General features: G+C 42.9%; 8 protein-coding genes across 8 annotated transcripts; 4 read left to right on the top strand and 4 right to left on the bottom strand.

Annotated features, from left to right (window-relative positions):
* Positions 1 to 917: 917 nt before the first annotated feature.
* Positions 918 to 4,061, top strand: ATC70_007469 (uncharacterized protein; the record flags this gene model as incomplete). Its single annotated transcript, XM_064826728.1, has 7 exons — positions 918 to 1,015; positions 1,075 to 1,173; positions 1,235 to 1,261; positions 1,323 to 1,817; positions 1,876 to 2,786; positions 2,842 to 3,504; positions 3,556 to 4,061. The coding sequence occupies 7 exons, from the start codon at positions 918 to 920 to the stop codon at positions 4,059 to 4,061; spliced, it is 2,799 nt and encodes a 932-aa protein (XP_064675785.1).
* A 144-nt stretch (positions 4,062 to 4,205) lies between these two features.
* On the top strand, positions 4,206 to 6,362 carry MRPS9 (37S ribosomal protein S9, mitochondrial; the record flags this gene model as incomplete). The annotated part of the gene is made up of 5 exons (XM_064826729.1): positions 4,206 to 4,241; positions 4,314 to 5,071; positions 5,126 to 5,531; positions 5,604 to 5,827; positions 5,879 to 6,362. The coding sequence occupies 5 exons, from the start codon at positions 4,206 to 4,208 to the stop codon at positions 6,360 to 6,362; spliced, it is 1,908 nt and encodes a 635-aa protein (XP_064675786.1).
* A 490-nt stretch (positions 6,363 to 6,852) lies between these two features.
* ATC70_007471 (uncharacterized protein) lies at positions 6,853 to 8,141 on the top strand (the record flags this gene model as incomplete). Its single annotated transcript, XM_064826730.1, has 4 exons — positions 6,853 to 7,545; positions 7,605 to 7,843; positions 7,903 to 7,996; positions 8,058 to 8,141. 4 exons carry the CDS (start codon positions 6,853 to 6,855, stop codon positions 8,139 to 8,141), a joined length of 1,110 nt encoding a protein of 369 aa, XP_064675787.1.
* Positions 8,142 to 8,157: 16 nt separating this feature from the next.
* Positions 8,158 to 8,954, bottom strand: ATC70_007472 (uncharacterized protein; the record flags this gene model as incomplete). The annotated part of the gene is made up of 4 exons (XM_064826731.1): positions 8,158 to 8,210; positions 8,289 to 8,400; positions 8,457 to 8,762; positions 8,835 to 8,954. The coding sequence occupies 4 exons, from the start codon at positions 8,952 to 8,954 to the stop codon at positions 8,158 to 8,160; spliced, it is 591 nt and encodes a 196-aa protein (XP_064675788.1).
* A 255-nt stretch (positions 8,955 to 9,209) lies between these two features.
* On the top strand, positions 9,210 to 10,631 carry WRS1 (tryptophan--tRNA ligase; the record flags this gene model as incomplete). The annotated part of the gene is made up of 8 exons (XM_064826732.1): positions 9,210 to 9,253; positions 9,315 to 9,384; positions 9,448 to 9,468; positions 9,537 to 9,629; positions 9,738 to 9,883; positions 9,945 to 10,307; positions 10,364 to 10,439; positions 10,515 to 10,631. The coding sequence occupies 8 exons, from the start codon at positions 9,210 to 9,212 to the stop codon at positions 10,629 to 10,631; spliced, it is 930 nt and encodes a 309-aa protein (XP_064675789.1).
* Positions 10,632 to 11,728: 1,097 nt separating this feature from the next.
* ATC70_007474 (uncharacterized protein) lies at positions 11,729 to 14,067 on the bottom strand (the record flags this gene model as incomplete). The annotated part of the gene is made up of 2 exons (XM_064826733.1): positions 11,729 to 11,791; positions 11,851 to 14,067. 2 exons carry the CDS (start codon positions 14,065 to 14,067, stop codon positions 11,729 to 11,731), a joined length of 2,280 nt encoding a protein of 759 aa, XP_064675790.1.
* A 374-nt stretch (positions 14,068 to 14,441) lies between these two features.
* ATC70_007475 (uncharacterized protein) lies at positions 14,442 to 14,935 on the bottom strand (the record flags this gene model as incomplete). Its single annotated transcript, XM_064826734.1, has 2 exons — positions 14,442 to 14,779; positions 14,854 to 14,935. The coding sequence occupies 2 exons, from the start codon at positions 14,933 to 14,935 to the stop codon at positions 14,442 to 14,444; spliced, it is 420 nt and encodes a 139-aa protein (XP_064675791.1).
* Positions 14,936 to 15,086: 151 nt separating this feature from the next.
* Positions 15,087 to 20,116, bottom strand: ATC70_007476 (uncharacterized protein; the record flags this gene model as incomplete). The annotated part of the gene is made up of 5 exons (XM_064826735.1): positions 15,087 to 15,345; positions 15,402 to 16,452; positions 16,514 to 19,331; positions 19,389 to 19,616; positions 19,679 to 20,116. 5 exons carry the CDS (start codon positions 20,114 to 20,116, stop codon positions 15,087 to 15,089), a joined length of 4,794 nt encoding a protein of 1,597 aa, XP_064675792.1.
* Positions 20,117 to 20,137: the final 21 nt, after the last annotated feature.

Consider the following 20,137-nt stretch of genomic DNA (forward strand, 5'->3'; position numbering starts at 1 on the left):
GTTGTTGCTGACAACTCAAGTTTATCGAAGATTTTGAAATCCTGAGGTACCATATATCAAGGTAAGCTCCTTGATTAGTCGTTGACATTATCATCACTTGTTACAGCCATCAATCTCTAGTGAATCACATCTTCAATCCCAAATACATCAGCACAATTCTTCTACTTTTATCTGATGAATCGATTATGATAACATGAATGGTAACGGATCGAGAACTACTACTTGGATGCCAACGTTGACTAATGAACGAGAGATGCAAAAGGGGAGTTTGCATGCAGAATGTGTCAAATAGATGTTGCGTATTGCATTGTAGTATCAAAATTACAGTATCAAGTAGATGGTTTACGTTTTTGACAGATTATTAACCATATTCAAACATGATGATTCATTTCCCCCGCATTGACAAGACGTTAAATCTCGTAACTGCGGGATAAAGTTTTCCACGTTGTATATGGTAGAATATTGTAAAGGAAGCACAGCTAAACGTCATGTACCCTAACACAAAAGATTCGATGCAGAATAAATGTCAGATTACAGGCTTAAATAGCAACATGGGGTGGTTAGTGTGAAAGATAGGGACAGACAGACTGATACTTAATAATAAAAAAGATCTACTTGTATGAATTTGACAAGGATCGACTATTCAGCTTACTAATTTAATTCGTCAAGCACTGCTTATTCATATAAACTGAAGGTCGGTAATTTGATTTAGCCAGCAGTTCACCCCCCCTAAAAGTGGGTAGCTAGCAGTGAAATTTGTAAAAGGGTGAGTGCCGGAAAATGGAAAATGGAAAAAAAAAAAAGGTTTGATCAGCACCTTGTAAGTAAAACTGTTCGTTAAACTCTTTTTGTTCTTATTTTTTCTTCTTCTTTTAATTGACGTTCATGTCGAAGGCAACAGCAACAACAACATCAAGATGAACAACCAATATTTTGACGTGAAAACACCGGATAACATATCAGAAGCTGATTTGAGTTCCTCTGATAAGAAACGATATAGAATCACCCGTGCTTGGTAATTTATACATTCATGGATTGTGTGCGCAATTGCTCATTGAATGATGTTGTTTCTAGTGATTATTGTCGAAAAAAGAAAGTAAAGTGCTATTTCACACCTGGACAAGCTTGCACCAATTGTGTGTCATATGGAATTACATGTGAATTCAATGATGGGTGAGTGCTTGAATTGTGGGGACAGGAGACAAGTGAAACTAACATTTATAATCATGAATAGAGCCAAAAAACGTGGACCACCAAAAGGGTAAATGGAGTAATTTATATGGTGGTTTATTCAAATTGACTGAGGCTAATCCGTGTACTAGATATATTGATGCATTAGAAAAACGTATTCGAAAAATCGAAGAATCATTGCAAAATCCTCCACAGTCAAGCGCAACGAGTAGCATGCAACCACCCGCTCCACCACCACCGACGACGCAGCCACAGCATGATCGTATGCATCAATCGCCTTCACCAGCACCGTCGAGACATGATTCAGTCCATTCCATGAACACAGCAAGTGGTAGTAAGCGACCTCAAGGTGCGTCGTCGGATAGAGTGCAATACCTGGGAGACATGTCGAGTTTTCAGTTCTTTTCAAACAAGATACACTTGGATGACGACAATACAAAGTGGAAGGGACATCATATACGGAAGTTTGGCAAGCAAGTTGTCTTGGTAGAAGATGGCAAAGACGAGCAGGAACATGCCCCTGAGATTCCACAATATCAGTTGTTACCACAAGTCAAACCGATTCACTATTGGATCTATTCAGTCACTGGCGTCGATAGACATACAAGCGATCGTTTGCTCAAAATGTAAGTTGATGCGCTTGCACCTGCATTAGCGAGTCTCTAACTTGATAGCGGCCTGTAGCTATTTCGCCAACATCCACCCCGTATTACCGGTAGTCAACAAAACTCGATTCCTGCAGCAATACCGAGACCAAGCAGACACATACCCGCCCGCTGATTTACTGAATGCCATGTTTGGTGCTGCTGCCAGATTTGTAGAATGCGAGGCGCTGATACAGAAATCCAAGTCAAATCGGCCACCCGATGTTGTATGGGATGTCCCACTGGGTTGGTCTGATCAGTTCTTTGATCAAGCACAAACCATCATCACTACGTCTGCTGCAACTCCCACCATCTCCAAAGTGCAGGCCATTATCCTAATCCATAATCACAGCGGTAATTTAGACTCAAAATCATCTGCTTGCTGGTTACTAGGTGGGCTGGCTATCCGATTAGCTCAAGGTCTTGGCCTGAACCGAGATTGCGAAGAATGGGATATTCCAGAGAGCGAAAAGCAGACGAGAAAGAGAATATGGTGGTCTCTGTATGTGGCAGATCGTTTTCATTCCGCTTCATTAGGCAGACCCATCAGTATCAGAGACGAAGATAACGACGTTGGCTATCCAGATGCAACTGCCACTTGGAAAGAGGTGTTGGATGAGCCAGACGACAACCTAGCGACATTGGATCCCTCTACCGAAGCGCGATTTCCCTCAGCCATGTGTAGACCAAAACAGCAGCAATCCAATGCCAAAGTGGGCATTTATCAGCTATTCATTGAGCTTATCAAATTGTCTGAAATTTTGGGTCGCATTCTTCAAGGACTATACACGCCAAAAGCTAAAAAAGTTGGTTTGGAGCAAGGAAGCGATGCTATTGTCACTCAATTGGATCATCAACTCACTGAGTGGCGCTTCGGATTTCCCGAAGCATTGCAGAAAGCAGATTTTGAGGATTTTGATGAGAGCAGAGGTTACTTGGCGCCTGTCACAGGTAAGCAGAATGGCTCTGAATGTAGCATCGCTTACTCACCACATTCTGTTTGCAGCATCTGTATTGCTGTGCTACTTTAGTTTGCTGATTCTTCTCCATCGTCCCTTCATTGAAGCTGTTGCCAATGGAAAGAAAGCAAGACCCTCTTATTCATCGTTCAGGATTGGCACCAGTGCAGCCACACGAGGCATCCGCATTGCTTCTCAAATGACTGTGCGTGATTTTTTGATGTTTCCTTACTCTTTCAGTCTGTATCCAGTGCTTCAATGCTGTCTGATCCACATGTACAACACAAAGAACCCGGACGCACGACTGTCAGCACCTGCCAAAGCTGATCTGGCCAAAGGCATTGCACTCATTTCTCGACTAAGGTCCATGTCAAGCACAGCCCAACGACTGTATCGATTACTAAAGACAATTATGAACAATAAGGAAATTGAAGTCGCTGTGCCACCGTCTGATTCTGAAGACTCTGTGCGTTCCAGAGACAATAGTGTGGATAGCACGACTGTTCCCACTCGTTTGTCTGACGTAGGTCGAGGCACGCCCAAGCGAAGTACTGGACATGCGCACCAACAGATGCAAACTGTGCTGCCACCACCACCAGGCAGAACGACGCCTGTGATGGCACACTCACCACAAGAGCAGCATTACCCCATTCGACAATTTCAGCCATCTCTGTCTGAGGTGATTGTCCCTCCTACCATGGACGGCTCATGTAAGTGATGGTGGATTTTTACAGAAGCTGGACCGACTAACTCTGTAGCAGTATCTCAATCCTCAGCTCCCTCTCCTACATCCATGTCAGAAGCATTCAGTCTAAAGCAGTTTGGATTCAACAATACGCTTGGAGACCCAAATCAACTCGACTACACAATGCAAGATGTATCTGCATTTTCCAAGATGGAAACCCTACCCCCTATGCCCATGTACAACAACAACCCACATCAAGATACTCTATATCAACAAGCACCTGTTCATACATCACCGCAACTCCTCTCATTTGTACCTAATACTACCACATCTATTCCACCACCGCCACCACCGGTCATCCCTACTACCTCAATGCCTCCTCCTCCTCCTCCTCCTCCTGCTGCTGCTGCTGCTGCTGCTGCTGCTGCTACACATCCTTTGTTAGATAGTAACAATGAAGGGCTATTTAGAAACAAGCCAAATAATCCCTTTTTCGGTATACCCACTTCAATGGACTGGACCGAATGGAATGAGTGGAGCCAAAGCAATCAAGGAAACACCACTTGGCAACCACTTGCTTAAGGGCAAGTTCATTCAAATAATAAAGACATCATATCATCGTGACCATCTTGAAGCCTGCTTGAAAATGAGTTCACATGTGCGCATTATTTTCGTTTTCTTTTTCTTTTTTTTTTTTTTTTTTTCTTTTTTTTTTATAGATGAAAAATGGCAGATACAAAGGCTTCAGTTGGACCGAGGCAGGTAAACAGAGATATAAACCCTACCGTTTGAAAAAAAAAAATTGCCAGCTCGTAACACTGCACATCTTATTAGAAAAGGATACGACACATCAAATCAGTAGCAGGTCGGAATATTGTATCCAAAGTCATTCAAGACGATGAAGATGAGCTGGCCTTTCAATCAGATACTCTTTGGCCACCTTCAAGCCGCAACATGAAGCGGTCAGAAAGTGCCGCTTCTCTCAGTGCAACCACAGCTGTGGAGGATTCCTCGCTGATGAAACGAGCTTATCAAAAGAGCGAGCAGCAAATGCAGAGTTTAGGATTACTCGACGCCTATTTCACTCTCTCCACTGGCAACATTTATCAGCCTGCATTCTACAAGAGCGAAATGATACCCAACACGATGAATCCCACATTTCGATCCTTGCCATGTCCTTTTGACTGGATGAACTGGTATGACGCTGCATCGAGTTTAATCATCATTCGACTCTGGACGAGACACTCTATCCCTGAATCTGCTGGTCAACACACAGAGCCTGTTTTGGGATACTTGACGGACAACAAGGATAGCCAAGAGGGATTTCAGCTTTTGATCGAGTGGCAAGTGGACCTGAACGCGTTGGCATGGATAGGCAAGTCAATGCATCACAGTTTCCCTGAGAATACGCTCCTGGTGGAATTGGACGATGGCTACTACTCTGCTCCCGATATCAAGACTTTTGTCACTAGTCAAAGTAAAAGATTAAGTTTCCTGGATATGGACCATCTCCAAGCAGACAGTGCCAGCGTTCGCACAGTGAGTTCAGTGCACAAGAACAAGAGATCATACACATACAACAGCATCATCAAGTAAGGTTTGCGCAGGTGTTCATGTGTGTGTTTCGTGTTGACAAGATGTGCTAGATTAAACACACTACTGGATTGTATATTCGACACACAAACATCATCCAACGAAATCAGACAGAATGTGCAGAATATATTGGACCAAGAAGAAGGAGGTTTTCGACTGAAACGAGAGCTGAACCAGCACAGATCCAACCTCATCGATAAGGAATACAAACTGATGCAGCAAAAGAAGCTACTGATACAAAAGACAGACAAGATCAAGCGCAAAAAGCAAGAGATTGAGGATCGCAGGATGGATCTGTTGGATGCGCTGCATCGACATGACGTTGGCGTGGACGATTTGCAGGAGAACGAGACTGTGCTAGAAAAGAACATCAACATGAGACAGGCCATGTTCCACACATTGAATAGACGAAAGAAGGAACTGATTGCTGATCTATTCTTTATATACCCCATAGAACAGGTAAGAGCGTTTTCCTTGATTTTGCCCTCCCTCCTTTTCCCTTAAACTATATGTTGATGTCTATATAAAAAGTCATATGATGATTCGCAACAGTTTCGTATTCGTGGTATCTACTTGCCAAATTCAGTGTATGATGGTCAGAATGATGAAATGATCGCTACTGCTCTAGGCTTCACCGCTCATTTGGTGTCCATGCTGGCATATTACCTGGAAATCCCGCTCAGATACCCCACCACGCCAATGAGCTCAAGATCGACCATCCGAGATTTGGTGTCGTTGATCAGTGGGTCAAGAGAGTGAGTATCACCACTAGTTCGCTTTGGATACGACTGACATACTCCTGCTAGGTTTCCTTTATATGCTAAAGGTGTGGATCGATATCGCTTTGAATTTGGTGTGTTTCTATTAAACAAAAATATCGAGCAATTGATGAATTCTTACGGTCTCATCGTCATTGATCTTCGACACACGCTTCCCAACATACACTACTTTATCCAAGCGATACTTACAACGTCAGTGACATCCAAGCCCACCTCCATGTCTGTTTTATCCATATCGTCGTATGCCAATGGAGGCCATACAACGCATGATGATAGTAGTAGTCCTATCAGGCAAGACCACAACCACCTCACTTTACAACCTAATGCATTACCTCAGCCGCCCTCCCCTTCTGTCTCCACTCATTCGATGAATACTACCTTTACCCACTCTCCCAAATCATCCATCAGTTACCCCTCTGCCGCATTTTTGAATACACCGCAAGCAATGACGGCTCCAGCATTGCTAGATGCTATCACTACCTCTTCAAGCAGCCATGCAGCACCGCAATAAAATAAGAGTGATGTACAGTGCACACTTTTTTAGTCATTATGCGATCTGTGCTTACAAATTACAGGCTAAAATGTCGTGCTTGATGCAGGTTCAACTCCGTTGTTTGTGTCAACTCTACAGAATTGCGCTTTCATGGACCCAGCTTTATGAGAAGCAGACTTCTGAACCTAACACGCACTGAAGAAACCCTTAAAAGCATCCAACTGTGTGTCCCGAGATGTCGAATGTCTTATCCACACTGGGCGGAGGAGGCCCTGGTAACTCTTCAGCAGCAACCTATCGACTTGCACTACGACTACGTGAGTTTTCTAGCCGTTTTCTGCTGTCACTGATGTGTATGCACCTTGATAGTGGCTAGCATAATCAACAAAGGAGCTAAAAAAGCATCGCAATTGACACACCGCGCAAAGTTTTAAATGTTTTATTGTACTAGGGGGTTACTGAACTGATTGATCTCATCTCTTTTCTTTCTTCTCTTTATTTTTCAATCATGGTGAACGTTGGTATTGTCGGTATTGGTCTCGTGGGCTCTGAATTAGTCTCTCAAATCTTGAAGTCATCCTACAAAAATGTCTTCAAGGTCGTTGGTTTGACCACCTCTCAAAAGATGCTTGTGTCTGATGCTCAATACACCTCATTGTCCATCGATCAAGAAGCCAACCTTCGCTCCACTGTGAATGCCACTGGTGTCCAAACTGATCTCGCTCAATTTGCTGACTACCTCTCCAAATCCAACGACCACTCTGTCATCATCGACTGTACTGCCTCTGAACAAGTGGCCAACCTTTACCCCACATGGCTTCGTTCTGGTCTCAGTGTTGTGACACCCAATAAGAAGGCTTTCTCCAGCTCTCTTGATCTTTTCAAGGAAATTCAAGATCTTGCCGTAAATACCAGCCAAACAAAGAAGGGAAGATCTCCATTGATCTATCATGAAACTACTGTTGGAGCTGGCTTGCCTGTGTTGTCTACTTTGGTCGACTTTGTAAGAACGGGCGATGAAATTGTCAAGATTGAAGGTATCTTCTCCGGTACCTTGAGTTATCTCTTCAACAACTTTTCTACTTTGACATCCACCGCTGCTCCTAAACCATTTTCCGAAACTGTTCGTGTAGCCAAGGATTTGGGTTATACCGAGCCTGATCCAAGAGACGATTTGAATGGTATGGATGTTGCTCGTAAGGTAAATGCAAATACAATGATGGGTGCAAAAACAGGACAGTTGAATTGACATGCAAGTAGGTCACTATCTGTGGTAGATTGGCTGGTCTCGAGTTGGATTTGTCTACACTTCCTGTTGAGAACATTGTGCCTGAAGCACTCCAATCCATTGAGTCTACTGATGAATTCATGGCCAAGTTGCCCGAATACGATGATCATTTCGCTCAATTGAACGCTGAAGCCTTGAAGGAAGCCCAAGTTCTCCGTTATGTGGGTATGGTCGACGTTCAAGGTGGACAAAGTGGTGTTAAATTAGCAAAGTAAGAAAAAGCAATAGGATGTCGGATCCATGTCATGCTGATGTTTCTGATTTCTTCAGGTACCCTGCCACACATCCTTTTGCCTCACTCCAAGGTAGCGATAACATTATCAAATTCACTACCAAATACTTCCCCAACGGTGTTATCATCCAGGTAAGTTGCATAAAGTAAAATGTATTGTAGGAATAATAATAGTAATATGTATAAATAATAGGGTGCTGGCGCTGGTGCTGCTGTTACTGCCTATGGTATTTTCACTGATCTTCTCAAGATTCAGGAACGTATTGAAGGCTTTTAAATAGATAGGTGAATTTCTAGAGTAAAATGCATTTGCCTTTGCGGTCATGTGAAGAAGAGCTCAGTTTTACTAGATTTGTAAATGATGATGCATGGTTTTCATTAGTAAAGCAGTAGTGGGATGATTTTTCAAAATAAGAAACGGTACCTGAAAGTGCTACTTTGGCTGCTTCTTGAAAGCATTCTTTGACACCACGTTTATGCTTGGCAGAACATTCTAAATATCGTACCGCATTGATGTTTTTCGCCATTTCCAACCCCTAAAGAAACACAATGTCAAGCAATTGTCATCTGACCACGGGTTAAAGATACACACCTCTTCATACAAAATTGTGTTCCTCTTCTCCTCTCTCAAATCACATTTCAAGGCAACCAACACTAATTTAGCTTGTGGTCCTCCATGCTCTGTCACCTCTTCCAGCCACTTGTCAGGTATGTTTTGAAATGAATCTCGGTTTTCCACCGAGAAACACAACATGAATACGTGTGTATTCTCATATGACAGCAAGCGAATTCTATCAAACTCTTCTTGGCCTGCTGTATCGTAGAGCGAAAGGTCAATTGTTTGCTGATCTACTGTGATTTCTTGCACATAGTTTTCAAATACGGTGGGCTCGTAAACCTAGTATTTGTATGATGTTGAATACATGTCATTTTTTGCATGAAAATAAGACACACACACACACACACACACCTGAGGGAAGTAGTCTCTAGTAAAGACATTTAGTAAGGATGTCTTTCCACAGGCGCCATCTCCACAAACAACTAGCTTTCGGTTTGCTGATTTGATTTCGTTTTTACCGCACAAGGGCATCTTGTTTATTTTGATGTGATGAAAAGAGGAAAAGAGCGAAAATAGTACTAGCTCTTCTGCTCGATCCCTTTTGTAGTTGACCATTACATCGTTGCATTTGGCTAACCGCCAAAAGGCATTTGATGATGACGGCATCTTAGCTTTACTTTTTGAAAATCTTTCACATTTGGAAAGAAAGTCTTTTTTTTTTTTACATTTCACAAAAACCTTTTCTTTATAAATATATATATATATATATAAACTTTGTAGAAGAAAATGTCTGCTACATCAACCGTTTACGTTGGCAACCTCGATCAAAGGTACACGCATTGCCTAAGCAAGTACAATACAACATGTTATTAACAGGTTTCTCTTTTGTAGAGTCACTGATGCCATGTTGCTCGAGTATTTCTCACCCATGGGGTCTGTAGCAAACATTAAGATTGTCGCTGTAAGTTGAGAACTCACATGAGGTAGTGGATACGCGTTCCTAGTGACTAAATGTTGTTTATAGATGCATAGACATGGTCCTTTTGTACGTTTCAATTTGCACTTGATTCCGCATCCCAAATTCAAGCGATTAACCCTATCTCCAAATTATAGCCTAGTGTCAATTACGGTTTCGTCGAATTCGTTGAACCTGCTGCTGCTGAGAGAGCCATTCAAGAACTGAACGGTTACAAGGTCTTGGACTATGTAAGTTTGGGCATTTCAAAGGGGAAGGGACCCGAGGGAGAGGGGAGAATGGTGGTGGGGGGGACATCTAATAATTTAAAACTAAAAATTTTTTCTTTTAATCCATAGGAGATCAAAGTAAACTGGGCTCAACAAACTCAACAAGGTCAAAAGGAAGACACTCCTAGTCAATATCAAATCTTCATTGGCGATCTTGCACCCGAGATTACCGACGATTTATTATCCCAAGCCTTCAGCGTTTTCGGTACCTTAGTGTAAGTATATCTTGAGGTCAAGTTGGCAAAGCAATGAAAATTGAAGCTTGTGTCTATCTAGAAATGCTCATGTTATGAGAGACACCATGTCTGGAAATTCTAGAGGTTTTGGTTTCGTTGCCTATCGCGAGAAGTCTGAGGCTGATCAAGCTATTGCCTCTATGAATGGTGAGTTAATGGGTTCTCGCAACATCCGTGTCAATTGGGCTACTCAAAAGGGTCAATCTGATACCCCTCCTCCTCGTCCTGGACAACAACTTCCTTACGAAACCGTTCTTCAACAAACACCTGCCTATGTTACCAGTGTCTATGTTGGTAACTTGCCTCCCAACACTTCCGACAATGATTTGTTACAACCTTTCCAAAGATTTGGTTTTATTCAAGAAGTCAAGTTGCAAGCCGATAGAGGATTTGCTTTTGTCAAGTGAGTATTGAACGTGCGGGATCACTTGCGTGCAAAGTTTACTGATATTGCTTTAGGCTGGATACACATCAAAATGCTGCCAACGCTATTGTTCACTTGCAAGGAATGAATGTCAATGGTCGTGAAGCCAAGGTAAGCTCTTTTTTTTTTTTTTTTTTTTTTTTTTTTTGAATGAGGATGGGATTTTGAAATCTAATCATGTACCAGTTATCATGGGGAAAGGATCGTGCTCCCAACAACTGGCCTGTGTATAACAATGGTTACAATAATGGTGGTGGTCAACGTCAACAGAGCAACAACTGGCGTCAAGACAATAGAAATTAAATAGTGTTTTCGTTTTATCAACAACCAACGACACAAACAATGCAATTACAGCACACGCGCGCACACATACACTAAAAACAACAAACATCAATATTTCACACTTTTAACCTTTACCTTTTTTTCTAATTCTTTTACTTTTTTTTCTTTGTGTTTTTCCATGGAAAACCAAATGTATTATATTCAACTGAAATGTTTCGACAGAAGGACTTGATTAAAAAAAATTGTACAGATCTTGATAAATAATGAAATTATTCACTGTGATCCAACGCATAAATTTTGTAGTACCACAGGCTTCAGAACATCTTTTACTGGATTTGAATCTCTGAGGACTATACAAAATTCCAGCAGACAACTACATTGATCCCTGATGAACAATGATAATCTACATGAATATCAATTGGGACCATTTGCGAGCAATTGCGCTGGCCGACAAAGAACTGGACAAAACTCTATTGAATCATGATATGATCAAAAAGCGTCTACATTCCGCGCAGGATGTATTCGCAAAGGACATTCTTGTTCTCTTTCGAAAATAGTATGTGCATTATATTATCGATGTAAGCATACCACAAAAAAGATTGCAATAACCTGCCACAGCATGTAGGCGTATAAGTGTTTTGTGCTGCTGGCAGAAAATATGTCTTTCAGCGCTCTGCCCTGAAAGCCTTTGACTGCAAATACAAATAATAGGTGTTTGATGCCGCACTCCTGTTTCATTGAAAGGCGATATCCTATTGCACGCCGACATGAACACGTTCGATACTAGGTTTCGAATTTCTACAATGAGCGGCGGGGATCGACGATTATGCTCTTCGAGGCTTGCAAATAACGTCAGAGTTTGTGCTCGTTGTTCAAAAAAAAAAATAGAGCTAAATCATCTATAGGTATAGCTTGCCTGGTATATTGCTCATTTTGCTTGAAAGATAGATAAAGCAAAAGGAAAATAATTGTATCAACAAAGCATTTTGTGATACATTTTGAAAACTTATTATGATACACATTTTATTATTTGGTTTGTTTATATAAAAGGAGTTCTATGTCTATTTCGCTTGATTATCAAAAAAGAGAGGGGAGGCAAAAATTAAATAGAGTGTGATTTATTTAGCAGCATCTACAGATCCACTGGGGTTATCCTCAGGGAAAGGTGGTGGTGAAGAAGTCTATTTGTGGTGAATCAGTCAGTTTGGTGCTCGCATCATAATGCTCATCACAAGTTTACCTTCTTTCTAACGTATTCGTCATATACTGTAAATTCCTTGAAAGGTCTCTTACCCAAGAGGTTCTCCATGTCTTCACGGTTCAAAACCTCCTTCTCCAACAGCAACTTGGCGACCTTTTCAATATCAGCCTTCTTTTCAGTCAACAGCTTGCGAGTGTGTTCATAAGCATCAACAACGATTTGTCTAGCTTCATTATCGATCAGAGTACCCGTTTGCTCAGAGAATGGCTTTTGGAATTGTTGTTCGCTTTGGGGATCAGAGAAGGATAGAGGACCCACCTTCTCATTCATACCATAGGTAGTAACTTGAGCGTAAGCAATCTTGGTTACCTTTTGTAAATCGTCGTGAGCACCAGTGGTGATTGTGTCAAAGAAGATCTCCTCAGAAACTCGACCACCCAATGTCATACAGGCTCTATCAAACAGTTGCTTCTTGGAGTAAAGATATTGATCCTTGGGCAAGTATTGGGCATAACCTAAAGCAGAGTTACGAGGAATAATACTGACCTTCAAGAGAGGGTCAGCATATTGGAGGTACCAACCGGCAACAGCATGGCCAGCTTCGTGATAGGCGACGGTAGTCTTTTCCTCGGGGGAGAGAACTCTGGACTTCTTCTCAAGACCGGCAATGACACGCTCAATAGCATCTTCAAAGTCCTTTTCGTCAACATCGTCCTTCATATGACGAGCAGCAATCAAAGCAGCTTCGTTACACACATTGTGGATATCAGCACCAGAGAAACCAGGAGTCAGGGCAGCCAGTTTGCGAGAGAGTTGCTCCATGTCGACTTGTGTCTTGATTGGCTTCAGGTGAACCTTGAAAATCTGAGCACGGCCAGCAATGTCAGGGCGATCAATAGCGATATGACGATCAAAACGACCAGGACGCATCAAAGCAGGATCCAAAACATCAGGGCGATTAGTACCAGCCAATACAACGACATGCTGACTAGAATCAAAACCATCCATTTCGACCAACAGTTGATTCAAGGTGCTTTCTCTTTCATCATTTCCACCCATTTGGCCACCCTTGCCTCTTGCTTTACCGATAGCATCAATTTCATCTACAAAGATAATACAAGGAGCATTCTTCTTGGCTGTGGCAAACAGATCGCGAACACGAGAGGGACCTACACCGACAAACATCTCTACAAATTCAGAACCAGAGACACTCAAGAAGGGGACACCAGCTTCACCAGCAGTAGCCTTGGCCAACAAGGTTTTACCAGTACCAGGAGGACCAGACAAGATGGCGCCCTTGGGGATAGTAGCACCGAGACGCTCATAGGCAGCAGGGTTCTTCAAAAACTTGACAAACTCCATGATTTCCTCTTTAGCCTCATCAGCACCAGCGACATCCTTGAATTTGACTCGAATGTCGGTCTCTTGGTTAAACATCTTGGCCTTGCTCTTGCCAATGCCAAAGATACCACCTTGTCCACCAGCACCACCAGCGCCACGTCTAGTCATATAAACCAAGACACCGATGAGCAAAACAGTAGGTGCAAAATGCAAAGCAGTCTGCAATACACTAATTTCATCACGATAAGCTACGGGAATTCTCTCGTTGGATGGAATGCCCAGTTCATTTTGAGCCTCTTCCAATTTTTGCTCAAAGCTGTCAGGAGATCCAATGGTGAATACAAATGTTTGATGGGGAGATACGCCGAGTGAGTTGGCCTCTGATCTCAAATACACTCGAACTCTGTTGCGATTGACCACGACGAGCTTATCCACAAGTCCCTTGTCTAATAATTGTGTACGGAATCCTTGCCAAGTGATTTCTCGGGAAGAATCTGCTGGTGAAGTCATTTTCCACAAGAGCCAAGTACCTACTGCAGTACCCAACACCATGTTCATATTGACATTGACCTCTGGAGGCTTGTTGCCTCCACCATTGCTGCTGCTGTTGCCCTTGGGAGGAGGTTTGGGTATTTGATCAGCTGAATTCTTTGAGTGTTTGGATGCTGCTTCCTCGGCTGATTGCTTGGCTTGCTTTCCAGATTGCTTGCCAAAGAAACTCTCGAATCCTTTAGGGATATTGAATGGTTCGTCATCCTTCTTCTTTGGGGGTTCCTTGTCAGAAGAGTATTTGCGAATGTCTTTGCGTAAGATGGATGTGGTGCGATTAAATCTGTTGAATAGAGGTCCTCTCAATGCATTTCTCTGAACAGCAGCACCATTGCGACTGCTGACCTGAGCTAAGCGAGATAACATGTTGAATTCTTGAGGAAAGAAAGATATCTTCTAAAGAAGTCCCTGACTTTTTCTTATAGAAGGCCACTCCCAACTACGCACTTCTCACTACAAACCTGGGCAATGTTCTCGACGTCACTTTATTAGGCGGACTTACCCCGGATGAAAAGGCCAAGATTGGGCCCATTGTCAAAATCGTGAAATGTTGCAATGTGGCAAGGAAGAAATTGTGAAAAAATCAGCTCACTCTGTACATTAAGGATAAATGTGTATTTCATAAAGTATGCATGTAAAACATGCGAATGTAAAGCACATATTCCCCTGAACATCATCGTCATCTGTGTATTTCTTTATATCTTTTATTTTTCCTTTATACATGTATAAAAATTATAAATTTACTGGCTCAATTCTTCCTTGGTCAAGATACCCAATTCACTTCTAATGGGTGCCAATTCATCAAGATATTCCTTGTATTGCTTGTCGTTTTCGACCTTATCCTTGAGACCTTCAAAGACACGGACGGCAGTGGCGAAATCATCGACACGACGAGAGGCCTTGAGGGCAGCTTCAATAACAGAAGGAGCGGGAACAAGATCGTAAGCAAAGGCATTGTTCAAACCACGTTGAAGTTCGAAAAGATCCTCTACACCATCGAAAAACTTGACATAACGTTCAGTGAAAGATTCGAAGCTCTCATCCTCATGACCGGCGGAATAAAAACGCTTACCCATAGCTAAATGTGAAAGTGACAGAAACATCAAATGTTAATTCCTACAAATCCAAATCAAAACTGTACACAGAATTTACCAATGGCCATGGGACGAGCAGCAGGAGCAGCTGAACGGACAGCAACACGGGAAACAGCACCAGTAAAAGCAGCACGAAGCATATTATAAATAATAAATAAGACGAGTGGGGAGGGTGTTATATAAAATACAGAGGAAAAAAGAAAAAAGCAAAACAAAATTTATTTCAACTTGCAATATTTAAACCGGGGACGGCCATTAAACAACGCACGTGATGAGATGAGCTTCTTCTTTCTAAGGGTCATCCTCATCATCATCCAGCATCTTCTTGAGTCTATCATCCTCCATCAAACCTCGCTTGATCATAGACACTCTACAGTTACAGATGGACTCCAAAAGACCAGGCTCATCTGCAAGTCTTTGACTTGCTTTGGTGGCAGCATGTCGACGAGCTGTCTTGATGTTCCAATCAGATCCAGTAGCCAGAGGTTTGTCGTGCAAGAAGATGACACATTTCTGACTCTCAGGTCCAGTTTCTCCAGAGCCGTGGTTTCTATGGCAACCGCATTAGTACATGTTGTAGATCCAGTCATTTCGTATATATCTTACCTGAGCATAAAACTATCACAGCCAAATCGTTGCAAATCAGTCATCAGTTTTCGCAATGGATGGATCTTGATCAATTCAGGAGTAACATGGTTATCTAAGATGGGTAAGAACCATTTGGCAAATAGCTCTTCCACAGCCTCCAGACGGAAACCAGCTTCTACGAATGTAGCGCCTAGCATACTCTCCACGACATCCGATAATACCTTGGGAATGTTAAAATCAACCCAGTACTCACCCACTGCCTCGCCCTTGGCTTTTGTTTCTTCGACCTCGCGCACAAAAAATTCGATGGCTCGGATCAGCTTGCCAGAATAATGAATAATGTGTCTGTACAGCCCAGTTTCGACACAGACAATACCCAGGATATGATTATTGACGCAAGAATCTTTAAGATCAGTGATGATGCCTGGATTAGCATCTGGGTATTTATCGAAAAGATATCGAATGACCATAAAATCAAGAATAGCGTCGCCCAAGAATTCCAAACGTTGATAACATGGTGATGTTGAGTTGGGCAAACTGGCATGCGTCAATGCTTCCACGATCAATAAAGGTGTTTGGAATTCACGACCCACAATTTCAGTTAGCTTGGGCAGATCCAAGCTACGCAACGCTCTCACTTCGGCACGAGCAGGTACTTGCTTTCGAGACTCTTCAAAAGTAGGCTTGAAATCGTCCCAGGTTTTGATCTCGTCAAAGGGAATTTGGAGTTGAATAGCAGCATGAAGACCACCTTCCAGACCATTGCTGAGATAAGCAGCACCCAAAGAAGCTTCGACAATATCAGCGAGGGTCTTGTCAGATAATTTGTGGTATTTTAAGCCGTTCATCGTTTCTTGGTTGTCAGCTGGACTTGTGAATCCTGGTGGACGCCAGAAACGTCGGTTGAACGCTTGACTGGTAATATATCTGTAAAACTTGAGACGTTTCGCAGATCGATACAGTGCTCTGTTACAAATGACACGAATACGCAGGTGATGCAGTTCACCTTCATTACTGAAAGGGAAATTGATGTAGAGACGAATAGTAGCAATGAATTTTAACAGCGAGTCTGCATAGAGGATGTTAGCAAGATCAAACAAAACGGTGGCTAAAGCACAGCTGTAACTTACCACCCAGTGTTTCAAGACGTTCATAGTTCATCTCCATACTTGCAGAAGGTGTTGTATAGGCTTCTAGCATGTTGGCATCATCAATAGGCAAATCGTACCTTTCAGCAGATTGACGGCATAGTAAAATTGAATCAATTCGGGTCATGATGGAGGGTATCATCATCGTTGCCTGATAAACGCTTGCACTCATAAAGAAGCGTTGACAAAAGCTAGGCACTGTCCAGGTTGACATTGGTCCCTTCATTTGAGCTGGCATAATTTGACCAGGGTACAGAAAGTTCATGATTTTTTTCAAACGCTTGACTTGCAGCATTGGCTGATTGGTATCCAAGTCTTCCACAAGTTTCTTTTCATTGTAGTAATCAGCAAACGAAGCGTATCCGGTCTCTCGGATATTGACACCTTCAGGCACAGGGCTAAGCGGACTCATGTCTGTTCTCACTTGGGTCACAAAGTAACGACGCATGTTGTCTGATTGATCAACAACGATACTATCTGTGGTATCACAATCTTCTAAGGAAAATGGCGTTAATTTGGATTCTATAATTCTATCAATCTCGACCCAATCTATCAGTGCTTCAAAGGCTGAAGGAGGTAACGCTTCAAACGCTGTATTTTCGCAGTGTTTGACCAACGGCACAATGTAATAGGGGATATCCAAAATAGGGCAATGGAACACCTTGTTGATAAGTGCTGTCAACAACTTCTTCATGTACTCTGATAATAGTAAAATCTTCTCGCGGTCAAACATGATTTCTGTGCTGATGTTGCGAAGTCGGACGTAAAAGGGCATGCTTTTATGAAAGAGCTTTAGGTCGGATAATGTTGGAAAGGGCTTCTTGGAGATCAAGCAGAGTCGACGGAGGGGTATATGTTCAAATTTGTTGTCGGGAAGTTGCACCTCAAACACTGTAAAATAGCAAGAGAAAGGGCCTTCGCCTAGTTGTTCTTCCGTCTCTTCTTCTTGTTGTTGTTGTTGTTGTTGTTCTGCCGTTGCATCCTGACCCTCAGTATGTTGATCATTTGTCGATGCCTCGCCATTAGCAATACCATTGACTGATGGAATCCCTGCTTCTTGACTTGATTCTGTGGCACCTTCCTTTTGCACTGTTTGATCTAAAGTTGTTACCAGTGGTTGTCTATCGGATATCGCTGTCGCATGCACTTGAGCCTTCAGTAGATCAGGATTATCCTCTACGTCAACGTCTTCTTCCTCTTCCTCGATTAAGCTTGGTCTCTCCCAGAATTTAGGTGTTCTTTTTTCATACAGACCATGACGACGTCTACTACCAATAATATAGCCATTTTCATCATACTGAGGCGCCATCTCACCCAAGATTTCTCTGCGAATATTGCGAGGTAATAAATGCTTGTCCAAGGCATCCAGTTCTCTCAGACGAATACACGCGTTCAGTGCCACGGAGGCTCTCGCAAGATCCTTTGAGCCACAAACATGAGACTCAATTTCCTGGAAGGGCGCATTGCTTGGTAGTGTCAATTTGCAGATGAAACCTTCACCGGTGGCGATGTTTTCAAAGATAGGTTTCAGCACGCAGAAACTGTCTGATGGGAGTGAGCTGCAGTATTTGTGGATCAAGGGTATAGCGTTCTGCCTGGTGATGGTCGCGCCTGTTTCAGGGACAATGAAGGCATCTGCCATAAAGTCTTCTTCTTCATCTGAAATATAGTCCTCGTCAGAATCATAGTCCACGTCCATGCTGATGGAGTATTTGCTGGCCACATTTCGTTCCTCTGGAATCGTCTGACAGTACTCCTTCATGTCGGCCTCTAGGTTTGCAAATTCTGTCAACATGCCTTCTTGACTTGCATTGTTGGCCTCTGTCAGGATGATGAACTTAGAGCCCTCCTTACGCGCTCTTCCTCGAGATTGGATATAGGAAATTAGGGTATGAAAGAAATCGAAGCGAAAGACAACGTTACAGGGCTGAATATCTAGACCTTCTTCTGCTACGTTGGTTGCAATCAGCAAGTTGAGTTCACCGCTTCTGAATTTCGAGATAATTTTATTTTGCTCTCCAAATGTCATTTGCACATCGCCCTCTTCAGTAGATCCATGGCCAGTCAGACTGTCGCAGCGGATATGGCTCAGTTTATCAAGCGACTCGATCAGTGCCTGGATAGCTTTGGCTGTATGCCTTCGTTCTACAAAGATGATGCAGCAAAAGTCGGGTATTCTTTCTGATGTGAATTGCAGTAATCGAATCAGCTCGGCTATCTTGGGAGCAAACAAATTTCGGTCGAATACATCTGGATTGCGAGGAAATTCAATAGGATCCACATATTCATGCGTTTCTTTCAAGGCGAGATCTTCGTCAATCAGAGCGTCTCTCTCCAGATCTTGAGTCATGTTGGTCATCTTTCGCTCCAGTTCAGACAGCATACTCTTCCACATGCGATCACTGCACCAAGGACCCAAGCTTGCCAGAATGTCTTGCGTGATGATGAAACAGCGTTTGTAGCGACCGATGGATCCCAGCTTTTCTCTGATCTTTTTCGACATTTCTGTTTCTTCATATCGAGGCGTTGGATCGTAATGAATTGAGTATTCCCTTGGCTTCGGGATGCTGATATTCAGGTTCTCCGTGTTGGTTGCTGTGTAGACTCTAGCATTCAGGTTCTTTTCCAATTGAGTGACACTGCGTTCCACTGTGGTTCTAGCGTGCATAGGTGATGCTGTCATGCCGAAAATCTTGGGTCGATGCTCCAATGGGCATCTGTCATAGAACTCACGCATAATCAGATTGAACGGATGTCTCTTGGTTGCATGATGGCACTCGTCAAAAATCAGTAAATGTACCTGCCAAGTCATCGTTTAATATCCCTTGAAATTGAGGATGCGTGCCGAGTCCCTTACCCTCTCCAAACTGATAAACCCATGGCGCATTGTATCCAAGAAGATCTGAGCTGTCATGACACATACATCGTTTTCTTCAAAGATCAACTTCCATCGCTTTTCTGACCAAGCATCGACATCCATTTCTCCACACATTTCTTCCAAGTTGACATCGCAGTTGGCTCTAATGACACTGGCTTGCTGAAATACGAGGGGCACACGATCCACCAGGAAAAAAGCAAGTTTTGTCTATGATGAGATGGCAGGATGAGGATGGCGCTCTATCCATGAATTGAGCTGGCTATACATACCTCTCTTCTTGTGAGTCTCTCTTGCCGTTCCTGTAACACCATTTGTTTGATCAGCATGATGGAAATGAGTGTTTTGCCTGAGCCAGTGTCAAGGACCGCAATGACATTTTCCTCCAGCGCCTTGCTGAACAGCTCGTATTGGTATTCGCGCGGTTGCAGTCTGGCAGCCTTGAGTTGCTCGTCCTCCAATTCTTGTTCCAGATCATCGTCTAAATCAAAGTCTATGTCCATTCTCTCTTCGGCCTCCAACTGCAATTGCTCCATTGCTTTTGTCTTTTCGTCTGGCTTTGCATCAATGAATTCAGGGTCGAGGTACTTTGCCAAGGTGGCTGGGTCAATGTCGTTCATGTTGTTTGGAACAGGCTCCAACGGGATGTACTTGACGGTTGGATCGACATAGTCCCCCAAGTCGCCTTCTCTCATTTGAGTCCTCTGCATTTTATTTGGTCGACTGGAGGA

This window comes from Mucor velutinosus (assembly GCF_035048745.1).
Source record: "Mucor velutinosus strain NIH1002 chromosome Unknown tig00001553, whole genome shotgun sequence".
NCBI lineage: Eukaryota > Fungi > Mucoromycota > Mucoromycetes > Mucorales > Mucoraceae > Mucor > Mucor velutinosus.